The sequence below is a fragment of the Phascolarctos cinereus genome, unplaced genomic scaffold (genome assembly GCF_003287225.1).
Source record: "Phascolarctos cinereus isolate Bilbo 61053 unplaced genomic scaffold, phaCin_HiC Scaffold_2;HRSCAF=192, whole genome shotgun sequence".
NCBI classification, from domain to species: Eukaryota; Metazoa; Chordata; class Mammalia; order Diprotodontia; family Phascolarctidae; genus Phascolarctos; species Phascolarctos cinereus.
Genome location: NW_027555625.1, coordinates 148449709 through 148473967, shown reverse-complemented (window position 1 = coordinate 148473967; position 24259 = coordinate 148449709). Strand labels below are relative to the sequence as shown.

Here is a 24259-nt window from a genome sequence, read left to right as displayed (position 1 = left end):
ATAATATAGACTGAAAGATTTCAGTTATAGTCCAAGAGAAGAGAAGCCAAGTCATGGTATTCCAAGACAGGTAGAGCAAAAGAAAGTGCACTGGACTTGGACTCAGGACCTGGTATATTATTCTGACTCTATTATATGTACAACCTTGTCTCTGGGCCTAACCCACTGAGGCCCAAGAAGGGAAGTTTTCTTAATGTCCCAATAAGTTGCCAATTCTTGTCAATGCCACCTCTACATTTAATGGGTATGTCATCATTTTTTGACTCTTAGGGCCACCACACTACTTTAATTCTGGTCCTCATCCCCCCTCTCCTGAACTTCCTTAACAACCTCCTAAATGTTCCTCCTGAATCCTGCCTCTCCCCAATCCTACTCCAAGTGGGAGCAGATGATCTCTGACAGACAGACTAACAAGCACCTAACTGTCCTTTCAAAGTCTCAAAAAAGGATCTAATTCAGTTAACACTTTAAAATCTCCTACCCCTTAGCCTTATGCTGTATCTGAAGTTTTACATTATTGTGGCTGCTTTTCATTTACTCTTCATATCACAAAACATTAAACTTTCTTCTTCATTCCCATTAGAATGGGAGGTCTTTTAAACCAAAAGAAAAATACTCAAAATGGTATTGTTATATTCTAAATGATCAATCAACAAACATTTATTAAATGCTTACTATTTACTAGGCATGGGCAATTCAAAAACAAAAGTGAAATCTTGAGAAGGCAGAGAGGACACTAAGAGTTAAGGAGATAAGGAAAAGTGTCACTAACACAGGAGGTGGCAGTGTGGTTGGGACTCAAGGAAAGCTATGGACACTAAGAGATGGAGAAGAGGAATACATTCCAGGTATGGGGACAGACAGTAGAAAAGTGTTCTTAATGAGAAATAGTAAAGAGGACAATTTAGCTGGAATGTAGAATAAGTCAAGAAGAAAGATCCGTAATTAAGGCAGTGTTACTTATATCTGCTCCTTTTGGCTACTGAAATTGTTTGATTCCATAAACTAGTGTGACAATTTCTGGGAGATGTGTGTGACAGGTCTTTGGTATAAAAAAAGCCACATTTGACTTAAATATGAATCATATTTGAGGTTTAAATTACTTAATAATTTGTTGTTGTTTAGTAGTGTAGGACTCCTGGTGACCCCATGGACCACAGCATTCCAGACCCTTCTATCATTCTCCACTATCTACCAAAGTCTGTCCAAGTTCATGTTTGTTGTTTCCATGACACTATCCATCTCATATTCTGCTGTCCCATTTTCCTTTTGCCTTCAATCTTTCCCAACATCTGGGTCTTTTCCAACAAGTCCTATCTTCTTATTATGTGGCCAAAGTTATTTAAGCTTCAGCTTCAGTATCTGACATTCCAGTAAATAATGTGAATTAATTTTTTTAAGTATTTACTGATTTAATCTTGCTCTCCAAAAGACCCTCAAATGTCTTCTCTAACACCATAATGTGAAAGCACTGATTTCTGTGGCTCTCAGCTTTCGCTATAGTCCAACTCTCACAGCCATACATTGTTACTGCAAAAACCATAGTTTTGACTATATGGACCTTCATTAGGAGGGTGATATCTCTGTTTTTTAGTATGCTGTCCAGATTTGCCATAGCTTTCTTTCCAAGGAGCAAGCGTCTTTTAATTTCATGGCTACAAAAGCTGCCTACAGTGATCTTTGAGCCCAAGAATATAAAATCTGACACTGCTTCCATTTCTTCTCTCTCTATTTACCAGGAAGTGATGGATCCAGCTGCCAAAATCTTAGGGCTTTTATTTTTTTAGGTTAAACTTCAAGTGAGCTTTTTTACTCTCTTCTTTCACCCTCATCAAAAGGCTTCTCAGTTCTTCACTTTCTGCCATCTTAATGGCCACTTCTGCCATCAGAATAGTATTGTTTGCATATCTGAGATTGTTATTTCTCCTGGCAACCTTAATAATGGCTTTTGATTTGTCTATCCTAGCATTTAGCATAATGTACTCTGTATATAAGTTAAATAAATAAGGTGACAATATACAGCCCTGTCATACTCCTTTTTCCAATTGGTTTTTAAATGGTGGTGTTCTTGGGTACTCCATAAATAGTTCTAAGATCTTTTAATAAATGAGAGGCCCTATGCAGCAATGATATTTTGAGGGAAAAAAGTCAAGGAACATGTAATGCACTAACTCCTAAAGCAAAAATTTTAAACTACTCAATAAAATTTTACAACTATAGATCCAAACTGAAGAGAAATCTTGGTCTAGGAGTTTGCCTCTGCTTTTCTTTGCCAGGCCTTATTATCTAAGATTATCATCAAAGACAAGCTCCTAACCTTAGAGATAACTACATTAAAGATGTTTTATTTCTTATCTAAAGGTTTTTTACTAAGATCTTTTCAAAAAAACATTTTGATAAATGTATTTCAATGTATTTGGATTCCTTTGTAATCCTTAGTATTTTATTGTATGTATTTAAAAACAGTATTCAGAGAAGAGAGTCATTGGCTTGATACCCACCCTAAAGTTGTCCATAGCAAAAAAAAAAAAAAAAGATTAAGAATCAATCTGTACAATCCCTCAAATAATTAAGTTAGATCTCACACAAACAGGATAAAAAAATCCATTATGGAGGAGCCTATAATAGAAGACAAATTATAAAAAACAACACTAAGTGAAAGAAAGCTTTTTCTATTAGTCCGAAAAAGAACTAAGATACAATTAAGACTAATAGGAAAATGTGAATAAAGGAACAGAAAAACTGAAACTTGAAAATAAAATACCAACAGTATACACATCTACTACTCCATGACAGTTATTTACAGTCACAAAAACATTCAAATTTTTAAAATGTAGCTATTGGGCCATACTAAGTACTAACTGAAATGATTCTTCAGAGAAAGCTATTTAAAAAAGATCAGTAACATATTTAAGAAATCCAATTAAGATCTCAATATAGCAAAGTATAGAAATGACAGAATAATTAATTTTTACAAAGCCTGTGTATTTTTCCTAACATAACACTACAGAAAATACCTGCCTGCTTCATACTACATAAAATTTAGTTTTAGGAACTAAAAAAGCTGACTAAAAGTATTATCACTAAAGAATATATACCAGACTAGGAATCTAATTGGTTTCCACTCTAACATTAAGTAGCTATGTGACCTTCGGTAAGTCACTTGATCTAAGGCTCAAGTTTTTCATCTAAAAAGAAACTATATGAACTCTAATCAAAGGTTTCTCCCAACTCTATCCAACAGGACACAATTTTTATTCACAGAAACACAATCCTTAATAAACAAGATTATAAATGACTGGTTATAATTATAAATGAGATCAACAAAAAATTCAAGTACATATTGATAGTTTTAACCCACAAAGTTGAGCCTGAGTTAAATGCCTACAATTTTTTTTAAATGAAATTCCACATCTTAAGTAAAATCATGGTTGTTCTCATCAATTGTGAAAGTACTATGAAAACTAATAATACTTAAGGAAATCACATCACAGAAAATCAATAATGTCACTGGCCTAGTTCATTTTCAATCAAACTATCATAACAGAAGTAATATTTCTAAATGACACCTGGGCTAAAAATGCTATCTTCAATTTTCATATCTTAGCTGTATAAAAATAATCATACAAATATAACAGCTAAGGTCATATTGTTGAAGTAGCTAAGGCTGTATATTTAAAGTTTTGAAATTTTATTTGTAGTCAGTCCTTTCAGTTGACTAACACTGTAACAGTTTAAATTCTCTTAATTTTGGCTTATATTATTTTAAAATGTCAAAAGTTACATAGAGTTATAGCATTGCAACTTCTGCAAATTTTTCACCAAAAAAACCAACAACAAAAACAACTAACTATTCTGATGTAAATTTTTTGAATAATACTTTAAAACTATCGTTCATAAAATAAAATTTGTCATCTCCAAATGTATTTAAAATGTTCTGTTAATTAATTTAAATTCAGTGACAGAACACATACATAGAAGGAAATAAAGAAATAAAAGGGTATATATTTAAGAAACAAGACCATTAGGCAAAAAGAATAAAGAAAATTTAAGTTACCCTTCTTGGATAATAAGCATTAAACTCATCTCCAATACGTCGTAATTCTTGTGCAATCCAAATTTCTGGCCGCATATCGGCAGGTATTGATTGAGACTGCCTCATGGAAGCTGTATCAGAACAAAAAGAGAAGTTTAACATTTTCTAAGATACATATAAAACAAGATACAAGAATTAGAGAGAATGCTAACATGCCATCTTATCCAAGGCCTTTAAGACACCTAATACTAATGACCAGGGTTCCAGAAAGAAAAACTAGTATGTCACTACCTATTGTAAAACTTAGGTTCATATAGAAGGGTTATGCATTACCTGTTTTAATGTTTCAAAACTCAGGGTTTGAAATAACAGAAGTTAATAACATTCTCACAGGCCTCCCATTTTGGAAAGATCATGACTGTCCAAGTGTGTTTCCATTTAATTATACTTGAAAAATACTGAAAGATTGCTTAGGTATAGAAAGCATATAGTCTTTGCCAATGCTACTGTGAACTCAATGAAAACAATATAATTTTATGTTTGGTCTACATGATTTAAAGTAGTTGATAAGCATTCATTCAATCGTACAAAATACCATACACACTGGGTATAAAAGCAAAGTCATTTTTCAAAGGACAGAAAAGAGGGAAGTTAGACCTTTCATTAAGCTGTCACTGACATTTATACCAAGTAAATTTATTCATTTGTTAATGAAAACATTAAAAGCTATGTAGCAGCCAAAAAATGGGGAAGAACCCAAATGTGAATCACCAAAATATCCCACTACACACAAGACATAATGTTCTTCTCATATAGCATAGATTTTTAGAAGAAAAATGTTACAACACAAGAGCATCTTTTAACATAATGAGTTTAGGCAAAAATTGAGGATTCCTGGTTTTTACTGCTTTTCTTGTCATGACCTACATAACTCACTTATAAAAAGAGACAAATTAGGAAGTATTAGTTCTCATCACTGCAAAGCACTCAAATCTTGAGATAAAGCACTGCCAAGTGCAGTAATAAGATGATACAGAATGTCATGTCAGCACTGATTTCCATGTTTATATAATTTCTAAAGAAGATCACTTTTACCTTTCCTTTCAATCCCCTTTACGGAACATCCAAAATAAATACTGACTGAAAATGCAAGCTCTGGAATCAGAGAGCCTGGGTTCAAACTCCACCTGACATTTACTACCTATGTGACTGACAGCAAGATGCTTAAACTTCTGGGCTTCAGTTTCTTCACCTGTAAAATGAGGGAGTTGAACTAAGTTCAATTCTGAGTCCCCTTTCTTACATCTAGAATCATGTAAAAAAAAAGATACAAAAAGATAATGCCAACATGACATCTTATCCAAGGTTTGAAGATACTTAACATTAATAGCCAGAATTCCAGAAGGTCTAACATACCACTACTCATTGTATCTAGGTTAGACTACTGGCTACAAATGGTCAGTTTTAATTTCTCAAACTTCAGGGACTGAAATAGCAAAAGTTAAAAATACTCTTAAACAATTCCCATTTCAGAAAGGCCATGATTGTCCAAGGTCCATTACCATATAATTACACTTGAAAATATTAGGAAAACAAGTGACAGTAAGTTAACATAGATAAAATACTTCACAAACCATAGAGCTCTATGTAAATACTAGCTATTATGACTATAAGAAACATGGGGGGAAATGAACATATTTTCTCAGGATTTTTTTAAGTTTAATGTAGAAACATAGCCGTCTTATCTCAAAGTTCTATGAATAACATTCAAAATCTATTTTTATCATTGTGTTTGGGCTTATAAAGACTTATTATAATTACTATACAAGTAATGGTAATATTCGAAGTATGGGAAAAATACATGATTATTGGCTGAACTATAACACTGGAATATTGGTCTAAAATAGCATCAGCAGGTTAAAGGCTTCTAAAATAGCTCCTCTGAATACGGATTGTTTCGTTTTTGTCTTTGCACCTCTAGTGCTGAGAAGCACCAAAAAACATAGTAGGCACTTAATGAATGCTTACTGAATTAAGCTGATTTATAGGATGATATGAGTAAGAATTATACCGGAAAAGAAGGCCTGGAAAGGTGATCTGTACAAGTGAATAAGGTATCCACCCTGAGATAACAAATACGTTAAAATATAGGGATAAAAGAGAAATCAAAATAAAACCATCCATATATATTTGCAGAAAATGTTTTAAAAAAAGAATAGAAAAAAGTCCTTAAGGAAATTTAGATATGTCAGTAAGATTTAAGGAAGGAAATATTTAGATTGAAGTCATCTGGGTTATACTAAATTCAAGTAAGTCATTTATTATCATAAAGTACACTTTGCAAATAAAAGTTAATGTTTTTAGGTTTATAAAGACCAATTACAACTAAAAAGGACACCTGATAGAAAACTTCATAGCAGAAATATAAACCAAATGACCTGACAGGTTAATTTCCTTTCCTGGTGTTCAAATCCTTTATAAATATAGCCAAAATACTGATATGCCAAAATCATTACTATTCTTTTTAGAATTCTTATGTCAATCAACTACTGGTTCCTCCACATTATGTGCTATGTACTATCTCTCTTAATATTGTCACTTACTTTGCCTGTAAAAAAGACTAAGCTAGTACTAAAGAAAAAGTACACTTATAAAACAGATATGAGAGAGCAAAAACTGTGGGCTGGTTTAACAAATGTTTAGTATGCACATGCATTAAATCCTTTTTTTAAAAGTTTTTTCTTTAAAAAATTAATTTGTCCTTCTATCCACCCACACCAACAAATAAAGCTCTCAATATACAGTTACATACATAAACTAGCAAAACCAATTCTCACAGTAGCCATGCCCGAAACTGTACATCTTTTTCTGCATTTTAAGTACAACCCCTTGGGTCAGGAGGTGAGTACTGTTTTACATCTTTATTCCTTTGGACTTGCAGCTTATCACTGTGTGGATAAGTCTGTCAAAGTTGTTTTTCTCTATCATATTGTAATTACTGCATGTATTGGTCTACTAAGTTCTGTCCACTTTGCTCTGCATCAGTTCATAGAATCTTCCCAGTTTCCTCTGAAACTGTCCATTTCATCATTTTTATGGTACAGTAACATTCCATCACATACTATAGTTTGTTTATTTATTACCCAATAGGACCCCTGGTATCCAATTTTTGGCCACCACGAAAAGAAGTGCTATAGATATTTTTGTGTATATAGATATAGGTATTTTTTTCTTCTTTCTAGCATTCATTAGGTTTTAATTAAATTATAAATTCTATGTGAGTACAGATCAGGGAAAATACTGCCTAGTCTTCTCCAGACCCTAGATGAAACCATTTTGAATTTCTAATCAAAAATGTTATTTAAGTGTGTTGTTTTGTGAAGACTAGTCTGATCCATAAGTGGAAGCATCATAAAACCAGGCAGTTCATATCACAAGTTAGTTTATAAAAAGTTGCACATAACCAGGCAGTCACTGTGTATAAATTTTAAGAAGTATCTACACCCAACAATAACAGGACCTAAATTCAAATCCAAGTTCTGTTATTTATGTGTGACCTTTGGGCAAATCATCTCTCTGGGCCTAAGCTTCTTCAATTATAAAATAAGTGAATTGAAACAGATTGAACTCTAAGTTTCCTTACAGATTTATAAACCATTTCTTATAACCTAAAAGACTAATACTGGAGGGGGGACTTAAGGATCATCTAGGCCAACCTGCCCAATTTGGTAAACGAGGAAATTTTGGGAAAGTGTAGAGTACATTAAAGTAGAAATTGATGTTAATGAAAATTAGCCATAGGTTTTTCATGTGCTCATGAACACTGTAAGTTCAGACCTACAAACACTGCAAGTTTCTTCTAAACAAAAAGAAAAAAAAACCAGGAGACCAAGGAATAACAAAAGGAAAAGAGATGCCATATCTTGGATTTCTATGATAACTCTCTTTGTGATAGCTGGCAAAGAGACTGACAAGAAAAGGAGACATTAATAGCTGTGAAAAGCTAGAAGGACTTTTTTTTTTTAAATGCTGCCCTGATCTGAAATGAGAAGTTAAAGTTCAAACCTCCCCAAATGTGCTATCTTCTAAGGGAAAACACTTGAGTTGAGATAGGTTTAACTGTTATCACTAACATTTATGGATTAGTTTAAAAGATACCAAAGTGTTTGCCTCTCTTAAAACACGCTTTACAAAACAACCAACTTTACCATGTAATATAAGCTGTCAGACTAAGCAGGTTAGTGGATAGAGGGGTAGGATTGGAATCACAGAGACCTAAATTCAAATCCCAATTCAGTCACTTAGCAGCAGTATGACCCTACGTAAGCCACTTAAATGCTAGGGAATCATCTTAGACACCTAGAGGTTATCTACTAAATCACACACAGCATGTGATTTGGGATGTAGGGAATTTCTCATACAGGTGTTCCCTATGTTGAATATGTTTATTCATATATTCATGAAATATTAACCCTTAGCTATTTGAGTAAAGCTTTATTTTGACAGAAAGCAGAGATGCATGTTAACCAGTCTCAATTAACCACATTTATGGCAAAGGCCTGTTAGTGTGGACTGACAAGACAAGCAAGACACCTGACACCACCTGGTGGCAGCACACCCTAAATGCAGCTCCGTTCTTCTGAATATTAAATCAATCTTACGAAATTTGAATGTACAGGTTTATAAAGTGATGCCATCTGTTACATTCCTGCTGAATTAAAGATAGGAATGTCTGAAAAGAAAATAATTTTTAAATTAGTATCAAAATTAATACAGTACATACTTCAAGAACTAGTTCTTCTGAATAAAAGATTTCATAAACAAAAAAGAAATTTTCATATTATACAGATGATATCACTATGGCACATTCTTGAGGGAAAAAAATCCCTTAACCTTTTCCTTAACCCCATTCAAGAAAGTTAAATTCAAGTAACAGTACATATGTAGTAAGAGAATAAATTTAAAAAGATAGAAAAGAGAATAGATCAAGCCAGAAAACTAGAATTGCTCAATTGGTTAGAACAAGATGCCAATATTAAAAGTTTTCATCCTCTTAAAGTTCAGTTTTATTCTATTCCACAGTTACATATAGCACCTGTAAGCATGGCTAGACTTTGGACAAATGGGACCTGGGACAAGTCTGTGGATGGATTAGCTTAAATCACCAATACTGAAAAAAATAATTCACATGAGTGAGTCAGTATTATCTTTGTATAGTATCTTTCACCCAATTTCCCTTTTTTTAGCCATAGATCTGGTCATACCACTTCTTTGGTCAAAATTCTTCAGTGGGTCCCTATCTGCCTACTGAAGCAAGTTCAAATTGCTTTACCTGGCATTCAAGGCCCTCTACAATCCAGTTCCACCAAACCCCTCAAGTTTCTCTCCACTACTTACTTCCATGCACACTACATATTCTGTATTTTCCTGCCTCTTCCTTAGAATGCTCTCTTATCCCCCACCTCCAATTAGAGAATTCCTACCTATCATTTAAAATCCCATTAAGATCATACTCTTCATAAAACTTTTCCTGTTTCTCCTTAATTAAGATGACCTCTCCTTCTCAGACCTCACATAGCACCTTAAATTTCTTTCTAACTTTATATTATAGGAGTCAAAAGTTATGTCTGTCTATAAAAGCATGAATCTAGTAACCAGACCTTTGGATTAATATTTCAGCAAACTAGAAAAGCATGCATAAATTTTACACCAATCCAGAATTTCAGTGAATTTAATATTAGTTTTATTCAAAATAGTTTAGGTCCCCCATACCCTTCACACAAAAGAAAAAATCCTAGTGGGAAAGGGAATGTTAAGTTCATTTTTGCTTATGAAAAATGTGACCTTAGTATTTTAAGACTACATTTTGTTCCACAGATCTGACTTCAACAAACTTTTTAAATGAATTTTTATTTCTTTTGTTTTAAACATCACTTACATTTCACAATGTATAAAACCTCTCTTTCCCCCTCCTAGAGAGTAATCCCTTACAAAAAAAAAGAGTAAAGAAAAAGAAAACAATTAAGCAAAACTAAGTAACACATAGAAAAAGTCTGTCATCATCTGTAGTGTTCCATTGTACTCCACCACACTGCACAGAAGGGAGGGGAATGCCTTCTCATATCTGTCTCTTGGTCACTATAGTTTCACAGCATTCCATGTCAATGTTTTTGTTACTCTTTCCTTTTACATTGTTTTTAGTCACTGCATATATTTTTTCCTGGTTCTATATACTTCACTTAGCATTCATTCATGTAAGTCCATGTTTCTCTATATCCACTGTTTCTTAAGAGTACATTAAAATGCCATTACATTCTTTGCTACTACAAAAAAGGTATGTTATAAATATCTGGGTGTATACATAGTTTTCCTTTTTATCACTAATTTCCTTGGATATGGCTAGCAGTGGAATCTCTGGGTCAAAAGGGTATCATCATTTTTAGTCACTTTCCCCAAATAATACTAAATCACTTTCCAGAATGTTTGGACTACTTCACATCTCCAGCAAGTCAATCTATTGACCATCTTTCTGAGACCTTTAAAATTCAGGCTATATAACCATTTAAGTTTTTTTTTTAATATAGGGTAAAAAATGTTGGCCAAAATTTAATTTCTACCAGATTTTTTTCTGGTTTTCTCATCAATTCTTTTCAAATAGGCAATTCTTTCTAAGATACCTTATGTTCTCAAGTATATCATACGCTGATTGGAACTATGCCCAAAGGGCTAAAAAACTGTGCATAGCCTTTGACCCAGTAATACCACTTCTAGGTCTGTATCCTAAAGGGATCATAAAAATGGGAAAAGAACCCACACATAAAAAATACTTATAGTAGCTCTTTTTGTGGTGGCAAAGAATTAGAAATTGAAGGGATGTCCATCAGTTGGGGAATGGCTAAACAAGTTGTGTAATGAAATACTACTGTGCTATAAGAAATGATGAGCAGACAAACTTCAGAAAAACCTGGAAAGACTTATATGAACTGATGCTGAGTGAAATGTGCAGAACCAAGAGAACATTATACACAGTAACAGCCACATTGTGTGATGACTAACTTTGATAGACTTATCTCCTCTTAGCAATGAAAGGATCTAAGACAACTCCAAAAGACTCATGATGGAAAATGCTATCCACATCCAGAAAAAGAACTATGGAGTTTGAATGCAGATTGAAGCATATTATTTGCTCTCTCTATTTTTCCTTTTCTTGTTTTTGTTCTTTCTCGTGTTTTTTCCCATTGGTTCTAATTCTTCTTTACAACATGACTAATGTGAAAATAGTATATGTTCAGCCTATATCAATTTACATGCATCTTGGGGGGGGGAGAAAATCTGGAACTCAAAATCTTATGGCAGTGAATGTTGAAAACTAAAAATAAATAATTTTTAAAAGTACATTATATGCTGGATGATTTAGTCCTCATCTTTTTCCTCATCTTGCTGCACTGCTCTGTCTTTTTTTAAACCATTCACAATACAATATATAACAATCATAGTTAATGATATATAATATGAAGTACATTCCCTTTCATTTCTACTTTTCTTCATTATTTCTCTTTATAAAAATACTACTTTTCCAAATAAATCATCTTATGTTTCCTAGCTCTGTAAAGTATCCTTTTGGTTATTTAGTATAGTCCTAAATCTATAAATTAATTTCAGTAGTACTATTATACTGGCATAGCCAAGCAGTGAACATTGAATATCCAAACAATTGTTCATGTTTTATTTAACTATATAGGTATCGAGTGGCACCAAAAAACTTTAAAGAATGTAATATAAGCCATTATTAACATAAAACTATTCCAAAGATTAAATGGACAGTGAAAATTTTAAGTAGTTATGTGTCTGCCTTTCATCCTGCTGAAAAAAGTTACTGTTAAGCTAAAATGCTATTTGGCTAAGGTTTTCTTCCTTTCCCTCAGAGTGAATAATATTAATCATAATATAAGGTATTGATTTAAGTCATAAGACTTGCTAGAAAACTTTTTTTTTAAAGAAAACATTCAAAAGTACAAGGTAAATGGGCAGTTTTCTATCACTTATGGAATGGTATTTCTCTAAGGCAAAAAAGCTGTTTTGTTGCCCAATATAAAATCTATTAATTATACATACACATTTCTGAGCAAGTCAGTGTTCCCACTCATAAGTTAATTTCAAATCATAAAAGCTCTTCAATTCAGGAAATTAATATCGTGGTTAAGTGGTTGATAGTGAAATCAATCTGGCACTTTCAGAAAGGACTTTCTCTAGTGCTGTCAGCAAGTGCAGGAAGATCAAAAATCAAAAGTGTCATCACAATTAGCTGAAGCAACAAAGATAAACTTTTCAAGTTCATTTCAACACTTGATAGGTTTCACAAACCACTCAAGCACTAAGTATTTTAGTCACAGCATTACACAAACTGCAATTATTTGTAAGGAATGCTGTGTCAAAGATACTGGGGAGGAGAAAAAGGAAGGGATGGAGATAATTATTTCAGAGGAAAAAACTGTAGAAATAATTTTTTAAAGTTTTATTAATGCATTTCTATCCCTCACCATATCCCTCACCAAAAGGAAGAAAGTATATTTTATCTGTTCTCTGGTACCATTATTGGTTTTTTAATTATGCAAGATTTCAGCTTCCCTTTAAATGTTTCTTTTTTTTTAATTTCCTTTACTGTAGTAATTGTTTCTTTTAATACAGCTTATTTCACTGTTTCAGTTCGTTCAAATCCTCTCATGTTTTTCTGAATTCCTCATATTTTCCAGACATACCACAACCTTTAAAATAGATAATCTCTATGTACAACTAATATTATTTACATGAAACAAGATTACTATTTGAAAGTCATCTGCCATGTTATATGCGACACAACTCAATTTGATATGATTGAAAATAGAGGAAATGATTGGCATGTTCCTAGCACAAGATTCGGTTACAAAATAGCAGCAAAACAGTATTTAAAAACGAAAATTCCATTACAAACTAATTCTACTGCAGTAACTATGTGGTTGCCTTCTAAAAATTAGTTCCTATTACTAGGGCTTCAAATCTGGTGCTTTCTGATAACAGAAATTTTCTTTTCAGAAAATGCTTCTGATGAAAAAATGCTATCTGCCTCCAGAAAGAGAACTGATGAACTCTGTAGACAAACTAAAGTATAATTTTCTCACTTTCTTTATTTCTTTTTTTTTTTGGCCATATGTCTAATATGGAAATGTGTTTTGCATGATTTCACATGTATACTTGCCTTCTCAGTAGGTGGGTGGAAGATTAGGAAAAGGACAGAATTTGAAATTAAAAAAAAAAGTTAAGCATACATAATTTTTTTTAATAAAAAAAAAAATTGCTTTCATAAACCAACAATTAGAATCAACTATTTCTCCCTTAAGAGTATTTTTCCTAGACTAAAAGTCCCTACCTTTACCAATTATAATAGATTACTAGACAAGGAATTAAAAGTATTAGAAACAATAAGAATTTCTCAACTGCTACAGTTATTTTACTGGTACATATGTGTGTGACAAGCCAGACAGTCACATGAATTTAGAACAGTACTTTTTAAAAAAACCACTGCCAGAATAAAACACTGTAAGAAGAAAAAAAGTCTTATGGAAAATAGCCAGTGTTTTTATCCAATCATGGACTAGGAAACCTAAAACAAACTGCTTTCATCAAATTCCAGGCTGATCATTTACAAACTGCCAAACTAAAAGACTACGAAAGCTGGATAGAAGCCTGGAAAATATTTCAGTTCTAATGATTCTAGTCCACCCTTCTACATGCTTTGTCTCACATACTAATGGTATACTGGGTTGTTTCAAAAGTCAATATATACTTTTTCTGTTTCAAGATTTTTCTTTTACATGAGCAGGATGACCTTTAGGGGCTGAAGGTAGCACAGTCCAGCACTTAAATTTCATTGATGAAGAGAGGTCCCCTCAGAAGAAACATGCTCTACCAAAGCAAGCAATTTTAGTCTGGTGCTTTGCCCAGGTCAGAAAGCCTATGTATATTAAAGGTAGAATTTGATTTCAGGTCAAGACTAGCCATTTATACCAAAATACTGGAGGAATTTATCATTTACCACTAATCCCCCATCCAGTCTAGAACTCAAAACTATCACTTTTATTTAGATGGTCAATTAAAACATAAATTCTACCTTTCTACCCTAGTGCAATCCTAGGCAAGTCATTTAAACTCTCAGTGCACCCCAGGCACTGAGCAAATGCATATCTTATTGGTAAAGGGAGGTCCCTCAACCAAAGAAATCAAAAAAAGAAACTTCATTTATAAACCATAAACCAAAATATTTTAGTGTGGCTTTTAAGAGCTTCCAATAAAGGAAAACTGTGAATACAGGTGTTTAATTTTCTCTGCAAGAAACTAGTCAAAGAATAAATGAATGTGTTGATGCCAAGATGTTAAAGTTGGTTACATAAACATCTGTTTTCATCAGTTCCATCTTCAGTCTAAAAAGCAGATGACTTTTCAGATGAAAATTACCTAAGTTTATATGCCTATGATTAAAAAACTACACTTTAACTTATAAAATCCTAATTGATCCAGAGCATTTTTTTAACTTATAAGATCAAAGCCTTGAATTTAATCCTTCTCAAAGATGAGAAAAGAGATGTTCCTTTATGCATGCAGATCTTTCTCTTGGTTGCTTGAAGATTTGTTTGTTTGTTACATTTAACCACTATGTGTCTTGGAGTTTGCAGCCTCACTTTTTTTTTTTATCCTCCTGGAGGTGATCCATGGAATCATTTGAATAGTAATTTGCTTTCTGTGTTCAAAAGTTCTGGGCAATTTTCTTCTACTATTTTTTTCTTTTTTTTGGTGAGAACAACTGGAGTTAAGTGACTTGGACAGAGTCACACAGCTAGTAAGCGTTGTGTGTCTGAGGCAGGATTTGAATTCAGGCCCTCCTGACTCCAGGGCCAGTGCTCTATCCACTGTGCCACCTAGCTGCCCCTATTATTTCTTTCTTTATGGTGTTCAGGTTTTTTGACTTGTCACATTCTTCTAGGAGACCTATAATTGTGTCTCCCTATACATCATGTCTTCAAGATCAATGTTTTGCTTATTTGGAGATCATACTTTCTTTTAACATTATGGCTTTTTTGCTTTTCTTCTTTCAGATTGTCCTTCACTTCTGTACATTTGTATTCCCAATTATGTATTCTCTTTTGTTTCTTTGGTAAGGCTTGCCACAATGGATTCAAGTTTTTCTATTCTGCCAATTATTTCTGCTGTGCAGGCCATTAATCCTGCTTTCACAATTTTTCTTTAAAACCATTTAGAAACATTTCATGCTCTCTTGAGAATCCACAGGATCCTCTCCTTCACCAAGCATTAGGGGTCATTTTCCTTTGTTTTTCAATATTCATTCATAGATTTCTGGACTCCTTTAGATGATCTGGTGGCCATATTCTCTTTTGTTATCAATAGCTTTCCTGCTTTATCTACTTAGGCTCAAGGTTTTAAATTGAGTTTTCTTCTTCCTGAGATCTTAGGTAATTCTAGCTTAGTTTTTTCCCTTACATACCCCGCCCCCCCTTATCTCACTTTCTGACTCCTGCTCCTTCAATATTGATTTCCCTAGGGACTGGACCTCAAAGCTATCTCAGCCTCTTCTAAGGACACATGACTCCAGCTGTGCCACAAATTACTTTTTTCTTTTGTTTTTAGGCAATTGGGGTTAAGTGACTTGCCCAAGGTCACACAGCTAGTAAGTGTCAAGTGTTTGGTCTGAGGCCGGATTTGAAATCAGGTCCTCCTGACTTCAGGGCCGGTGCTCTATCCACTGTGCCACCTAGCTGCCCCCACAAATTACTTTAGAGCAGATAGAACTGGACTCAGCTAGATGTTGGGCTCTTTCCCTTGGGCATCGTGGAATGTTTCTCCCCCCAGTTCTCACTGTTCTTCAGTTCTCTGAGTTCTGTTACAACACAGAGCACTGTCATGCTGCTGTCCTAGTCCAAGCCAGCTTAGCTTTTCTAGCACTTAGAAGAAAGGGGTATAGAGTTGAGTTCCGTTGCAAACCTAAAGGTTGGTTTGCACAGATTATCTGTGACCTCTCAAATTTTTTACTTTTAAACTAAACTCTACATACTAATTCTAACATATACTTGCCTAAAAATTATTCTAAAAAGAAATTGTTTTGAATTTGACAATATATAGTTGTATACTCCATAACTTCAAAGATGTGTGATTTGGCTATTCCTTTCCCCAACACTGATTATAACCCCATTTCACTTTAGTAAATTGTCTTTATGAGTTGATATATGTAGCCAGAAAAAAATTCAACTGGTTGCCAACCTCCTGGTGATGATTCTCTTCAAATTTAGCTAGTCTGACCCTCAATCAATTGTTAAGAATGCATTAAGGAGCTATGTGTCAGGTACTATGGATCTTCAGGTGATGGTTCACTACCAGGCTCGTACTCAGAGGCTTTTCTGCTTCGTAGTACTTGCCAAAACAACTTAAACTGTCAACTACAGGTTGCTCCTGAGGAAAAAAAAAATCAGCCTTTCTCTTAAACCCCCCTCCCCCAGAACAATGGTAACAAGACTAGTTATACAGCAACATAAAAATAACAGTCTATGTGACAGAGCAGAAAGAAATCTAGCGTGGGTGAAGAAGAACTGGGATAAAGTGCCGCCCCTGGGCAGCAAAATCTCTTACCCTCCTTGCGCCCTAGACAACTCTGAGCTGCAGAGCAGGGGTCAATATGCACTGGTATAAGGTATTTATCTCCTCACAGGGAGTTCCCCAGAACTCTGAAACTGCAGATACGGACCAAAAAAGGGGAAAAAGACATTTGAACTGCACTATTTTCTCCTTACAGTACACTATAAGCATCAGTATATTAATACTGAATAAAATTTCAATAAGAATGTCATATCTAACCTATTATTTTAAGGGTAAGTGCTAAATCTTGATGGCTATAAGGACTAGTTCTATAAAACAGGTCAAAAATATCAAAATTTGGCTCTCAAAAAGCTGCCAAGTTTTAACTATTTTAATTATGAACACATCTATGTAAGAGATCTATCAATTCTGCTTAAGCACTTAAGAATGATAATCACTATACAAAACAGCAAAAATAGTAATTTGTTAACACAAACACACAGCTAACCATTAAATCATTCTAATTTCACAGAAGTTGTATAGACAGTAGTTTTTATCCTTCCTCTCTAGGTAGGCATAAACCAAAACACCACTAGACACATTCAGAAAGATTTAAATCCTTCAACTTAGGACAACTAATGGATGGTAGTTCTACTCCTGACAAAATCGAGCTGTATGTGTCATCTGTTCTTATCACCTAATGAGTTGATGTGTATTTGTTTTCCTACAGATGATTACTTCTTCTACTGAAGAAGGAAAAAGTCCTGCAATGGGTTCCAACCAAAAGGCTCAAAGTACATGACCAAAGCAAGCCGAAAATAAATTTTTTCAAATTCCAAACTAACTTTTTTTGAATACTGAATTATACTTCTTCTAAATTCATACATGTTCTAATATTGTTCACATGCCACTTCTTACGTTGTTTAATTTTTTGTTAAAAACCCCACAAAGCCTAGTGACCAAGTTTCTCACTAGACATTCAATATTAATGGCTTTTACCATTTTCTACAAGGCCACTTCTCCTAAACATATAAGGAGAAAAACTGCCTAGCGTACAAAATAAATGGGGGACACCCACTACTATATCTGTTTATCATCCAGATAACAAACAAAAACCCCCTGCTTTTTCTGGTATGGTTTTCTCTCCCACAGGCTGTCTGTTCCTGGCTTGCTTTGTACAGTTGGTACCTCTTTTTTTTTTTGCCCCAGCTGTTCTCTGGTCTTAACCCCCCCCCAAAAAAATTTCTGAAAGCTAAAACCTTCCAGGTTTTAGCTCACTGCTATTTCCCTGTCTGTGACCTCAGTGATGGGAAACCAATCAGACTCATTTAAACATGACCCTTCCCCTTCCAATAAAACACGTAAGCTACTCCAGTGCCTGTTTTTGGAGTTGACTTGAGCTCTCCAGAGGCATGAAGCAAAGATGTATCCAAGATCTAAAGTGTTAATGGACTTATTCCTCCTGCCAGAGCCTCAAGACCACTGCGCCTGAGATTTCCAGGCAACATTCCTTGTATTTCTTCGCAGTCCTATTTCGAAAGTTCTAGACCTTGAAGAATAGCATGAAGTTGGTAGGATGCCCTAATCGAGACACAGCAGTATTATTCCAGGAAGAGGGTGGTAGTATCCCTTGCACTTCCCAAGCACCCTTTCCTTGTCATCCCTGCCTCCTGCTGCATTGGGTGTCTCCGGTTAAATAATGTGAACTTCCCTTAATTATGTCAAATAAAAGAGCCTACTGCTTTCAGCATTTACTGGTTCATCCAATTCTTTTGGAAGGCCTTGTAATCCTAGCAATGGACTTGTCAGTACCACATATATACACATTTATAAATAATTTTAGGTATTTGCTCTCAAGGGTGTCATGTCTAAATCAACTGTGCCATTACCTACATACTCAATAACTATCACCTGAATCTTTAAACCAGTAGAAAATGAGTTGAAGTGTTGACATGAGGGGGAAGGGGGAAGTGTCAAGCATCCTCTCACTAACTTCGCAAACCCTTTGAATACCCTGTAGGGATTTATTGTACTCAATTTTGGTAGGTAAAATATCTCAATATAGAACCTCAATGTGGTATTGACAAATATTTGGCTCCCAGACATACTTGGTCCATGGTACTAAAGTGGAATCAATTTTAATACTTGGGACTGTTTCAACAAGCCCGTTCCAGACTATCTACTTCTATCCAAATAGCATAGAGGAGGATTAGTTTCTAAGTTCTTATCCATAATTCACTGTATACCTAAGATTCTGTGTATCTCCCCAGGATTGACTGAACTGTACTTCCTCTTTTAACAGTCTATTTTAATTTGACATGCTAACAAGAACTTCCTTAGATAAACATTTGACTTTATATAAATTATAGACCCAGAGGAGTTTCACTCTTAAGCACATACAAATGGGTAGTAAAAGAAAAATGGGTCAATGGATTAAAGGTGTAGAACTTAGAAGGTAGTCAAAGAAAGGGAAAAGAAAGAAAGTACTTTTAGCATCTTTTTAAACAAGTCCTTTACTTCCTCTACAACAACATTCTAAGTACATCATAATATTACTTTTACTGATCATTTTGAACTAAGTAGAGATAATAATGAACCTGGTTTTCCATATGACAGGAGAACTACATCACTAACTCAATCTAAGAACAATTTATAAATCCTGAATTCCTAATATCTCAAGGAACTGGAACTAAATACGAAATAAATTCTATTTCTACTGACTGCTATCATCACACCTGTCATTACTATGTGATCTTTAAGGTAGAAATATTTCTAAAACCATTAACTAAGTCATTTATTTAAAAATCTGAATCATATTTTTTTTCCTAATGTTTCTCACTGGGAGGTGAATTTTCCTCCCAGTGTAACTTCTATACCCCCTGAAGTACTCCAATGACCATAGTCACAGACTTTCTAAGAGAAAGTAAGAGGTATATTTTCACTATCATGCCCAGTAATCTTTTCAGTTGTGACAAAGCAAGCAGAAATCACAGACAAACAATGATGTCAGAGCTTAGAGATCATGTATTCAGAGCCATTCATCTTACTGACGAAAAATCACAGCCCAAAGGGTAGAAGGAGATTGTTCAAGGTCACAAGAATGGACAGAACTCTAAGTTCCATTCATCTGTTAGTGCCCCTGAGCACCCAGAGTCCTTTTTCAACATAGTAAATCACATTAAACTTTAGTGCTTATATTTGTAAATAGGGACTAAACTATTCAAATTGAACAATTATACATACCAAATGTAAAGGAAGGGCTTGGATGAGATATCAGTATCAACCCAGACAGAGTGATGGCTGTATGACTCAAAGCTTAGTTCTTTGCCCTGTCTGGGTTAACTTTTAAATCAATAGGCTGGAGGAAGATTTAATTTGCATGCTTTTTATACCTGCAGTAATACTAACCTGAGAGGGATAGCTAGTGGTACAATGAATGACAGAAGTGAAATCTTGACAGATTGGGTCTATTGTTCCATCCTAATGAAATGCAACAATGAAGAGAGATACAAATTCTTGTGTTTTAATTTTTTAAAAAGCAAACTGTACAAGTATAAAATAGAGGAGACCTGGCTTAATAACCAGGAACTTAGATTAAAAATATTTAGGATTTTTGGCTCAAGATGAAATAATAATGTAACAGGGCCTCTAAAAAGGTGAATGCATTCTTACAGTGCATTAACAGAAACATAATATCCAGAACAAGGACATTAACAGTCCAAATGTATTCTGTCCTGGTTAGAATACATATTTAGTGTCACATTCCATTTTTTATCACAATTAAGGCAGACACTAACAAACAGTGAACCAAGTGTGAGGGCCAGATATCATGTCCTAAGAGGAATATCTGAAGGGACTGAGAAGAGGTTTAGCATGATCATTGTCCTCATCTGTATGAAAAGCTGCATGAAGAAAAGAAATAAAGGCTTTCATCTGGTACTTCCAAAGAAGAGAAGCTAGATCAGTGGTTAGAAATTGTTTCTGTACAGATGAATCTTAGTATTTATCTACTCCCAACCTTTCCGGCGACCTCCTGTCTCACATCTCCAACTACCGATTAGACAACTTGAACCGGATATCCTGTGGACATCTTAAATTCAACACATCCAAAACTGAACTCATCTTTTCCCCCTAAACCTTCCTCCCTTCCAAACTTCCCTATTACTGTGTCAAGGACATCACCATCCTCACTGTAGCCAAGGCTCAAAGCTCAAGTGTCATTCTTGACTCCTCAGCCTCTCTTATCCCTCATATCCAATCAGTTGCCAAATTCTGTGATTCTACCTTCATTAACATCTCTCACATATGTCTCTTTTTCTCTTCTGACACTGCCTTCCCCCTGGTATAGGAGGGTTACTGCATCACCTCATGCTGGGGTTATTGCAACAGCCTTCTAGATGATCTTCTGCCTTTTCCCCACTCCAATACACCCTCCAATAACATGCCAAAATTCAAATTTAACCATGTTAACCCTCCCTCTTCTAAAAACTCTAGGGTTTCCCTATTGCTTCCAGACTTAAATATAAAATTCTCTGGGTCTTAAAGCCCTACAACCTGCCCCCTCCCACTTTTCAAGTTTTCTTATACCTTTTCCCCTCTTTCCCCCACCCCCACTCCCCAAATAATCCAAGGACCATGACCACCTCTCTGTTCCTGGAACACAACGTTCCATCTCCCAACAGTGCATTTTAACTCTATGCCTGCAATTCTCTCCTTCCTGGCTTCCCTCAAGCTTCAGCTACAATTCCATCTTCTGCAAGAAGCCCTTACTGATCTCCCCTTAATGCTAGTGCCTTCTCTCTGCTAATACATAGTTGTTTGCATGTTATCTCCCTCGTGGTACTGTTTTTTCCCTTTCTTTGCATTCTCAGCACTTAACACAGTGTTTGACACATAGGAGGCACTTAATAAATGTCTGTTGATTTGACTTAACTTGACAAATTTCTGTTCAACATAGGAAAAACATTCTAAAATTTGGAAGAGTCTAAAATTAGAATGGGTTGTCTTACAAAACAGTGAGCTCTTCATTACTGGAAATCTTTAAGAGCTCCATGATCATCAAACAAGAATGCTATAGAGGGGAGGATTCCTGACTTAGGTGGGAATTTTGGATAAAACAGACCCTTTTAATTCTGCAACTTTTTCCATTATAAATCAAGAAGCACATGTATCAGATTCTCTTATAGAACATAAGCTCCTTCATGGGAGTGACTGTTTCATTTCTGTCTTTGTAGCCCTGATGCCTGGCACACTGTAGGTACTTAATAAATGTTTTTGACTGATTCACAGTCTTTAACCAAAAATAGTTATGTTATACTTTAACAAAACTCCATATACAAAAATTACAAACTATAAAACTTATAAATTGGGAGGTAATATTCATATGTCAAAAAATTCTCTGCTTCATAAAATAATTTACCATGGTTTTTACTTTAAACAGTGAACTATCCAAGTATATTTAAACCTTGGATTGTTTTACAAGCACTTGATTCATAGACGTCCTTTTAGGAACACATCACTGCATAAAGACTCACAAATAATCAATACATTTTATTTCAACTTTCTGTCTAACATTGCACACGAAAAGGTCTCATTTACTGGTTTAACTCTCTGAGAATAAGTATTTACAGAACATTCGATGAAGTGAAAAAAACAGTTCTAAATAATCTCGAAGATGCCAGAGGGAGCGTGACTGGACCTGTGTCTTCACTGGTAAAGGAAATTTCCCCTATCAATAGAGAATTGTACCTTCTCTGCAACTCAAGAGTCTGAGAAAGTTGCTGAGAGCACACAGATCACTCAGTGACTTGGTCAGCATTACACAGTGAACATCAAGGCCAGGCCTAGAATCTAGACCTTCTGAACCCCAAAAGCCAGCTTCTGTCCATACAGGGAAGAGGAATAATTTCTACAATTTTAAATTGCCTGATTGCCAGTCAGAAACTAATATTAATTACATTTATTTGCTTAAATAAAAAAGGTTTTAAAAAGGTAGGGTTCACTGAAGACTCACAGCAACAAATGTGCTTTCCTTTGATTTTCCTGGCTGAAAAACATTCCCCAGTAGTTAAGAATGTGATCATAGGAGAAAAAATTTTACTTTTCCCTCAACTTAGGACTTGGAAAAAATGAATTTCATTCTTTCAGTGTCTATTACGATGAACATTTTAAGAAAGACGAGAACTATCACAATAGAATAGGTACTATATGCCAAAGTATTTTTCAAAGCAAATTTGCCCCATCGGGTGGTTCATAATCAATAAAATAAAAACCAATATATGACATCTTAGATAATATGGCTAATTCTGCAAGGCTTATTTAATTTTAAAGGGTCGTGACCTACAAAAATGTCTTATGAAAAAAGGAACATATGGAAAAAATACCAGAACAGACCCATTTGACTTTTTATAGATCAATCACAAAATGCACAAAAGCATATTTGCCAAATACCACTTTGAAGTAACTCAAATGGAACAGTTCCAACTTGCACATCAGTTATATAAGTACAAGAAGTGACTATCACTGGATAGTGGTTCATTTATTTTATTACAGTCTATGGATGTAAATTAATTTAATAAATTGGATGTGGGATTCCTGTCCTTTATTCTTCCTTCACAATAGCACCACTGTGATTTTCTTTATTACCTAAGCTACTGATTAGGCATGGCAGAAAAGACATTTTATGGACTGGACCTTGTAGAAAGTCTCAGCCAGTACAAAATAAATGGTATCAAGTTGTCTTGTGCGTATATGTTATGTACTAAAATTCTGCACTGTTTTTAATGTAACTATTCATATGCCAATTGGGGGAAAATTCACATATAATATACTACAAGGAAATATAAATACTATTTTGCTTGAATTTCATGAAGATATATAAATTCAAAATTTTGCCATTAAAGAAGTCCTTTTGTTATTTAAGAGAGCATTGGGAAAGATGAAATTCCTAACTAATTTTTTTTTAAATTTCTAAACCTTATTCTTTTGCAACTCATTTTATGGTATGTAGGAAGAACAATTAGGAATCAGAAGACCTAGGGTTTTTGTGATGCTCAGACGTGAGAATTAAGTGTTTTGCAAACTTTAAAGCATATATAACTGCCAGTTATAATCATTACCATTTGAGTTTCAAATCCACCACTTACCAGCAGTGTGACCTCAAGAGGCACTTAACATCTCCTTGGCCTCAGTTCCCTCACTCACCTCTGAAATGCAGATGATCTTCACTGATATTTACATAATGTTTAACATTCTGCAAAGTACTTTCCATATATCACCTCATTTAAGCTCCCTGTGACTTAGAAAGCAAAAGCACTGCACTCATTTTGGCAATAAGGAAACTGAGGCTTATCTAAGTGAAGTCATTTATCCAGGGTAATACAACTAGTAAATGTGAAAAGCAGGAGATCAAGCATGTGATCCATGCCACCAAACATGCTATACCAGCACCAGACAAGGTTGTTACAGGGAACCAACAAAATCATATATGTAATGCCTTTTCTTGAATTTCACATAATGTGGCTATCTTTTAAAAAGTAAATGGTTCAAGTTTCTAACCTAAGAAAATCAAGAGAACCAAGACCTTTTTTTTTGATCATTATG

The 24259-nt window shown here is 34.5% G+C and overlaps 1 protein-coding gene and 1 long non-coding RNA gene across 12 annotated transcripts in view; one reads left to right on the top strand and one right to left on the bottom strand.

Annotated features, from left to right (window-relative positions):
* LOC144455824 (uncharacterized) overlaps positions 1 to 18407 on the top strand; it is a 358020-nt gene extending 339613 nt beyond the window's left edge. The window contains exon 9 of the long non-coding RNA XR_013484618.1: positions 17388 to 18407. This is a non-coding gene — a long non-coding RNA (uncharacterized LOC144455824). The remainder of the gene's footprint in view (positions 1 to 17387) is intronic.
* The window catches only part of BCL2L11 (BCL2 like 11), a 51336-nt gene that overhangs the window by 17849 nt on the left and 9228 nt on the right, over positions 1 to 24259 (bottom strand). For all 11 annotated transcript variants that reach the window (XM_020987742.2, XM_020987687.2, XM_020987679.2 and 8 more), the window contains one exon: positions 4058 to 4167. In XM_020987742.2, coding sequence (XP_020843401.1) covers positions 4058 to 4167 — 110 coding nt within the window. The remainder of the gene's footprint in view (positions 1 to 4057; positions 4168 to 24259) is intronic.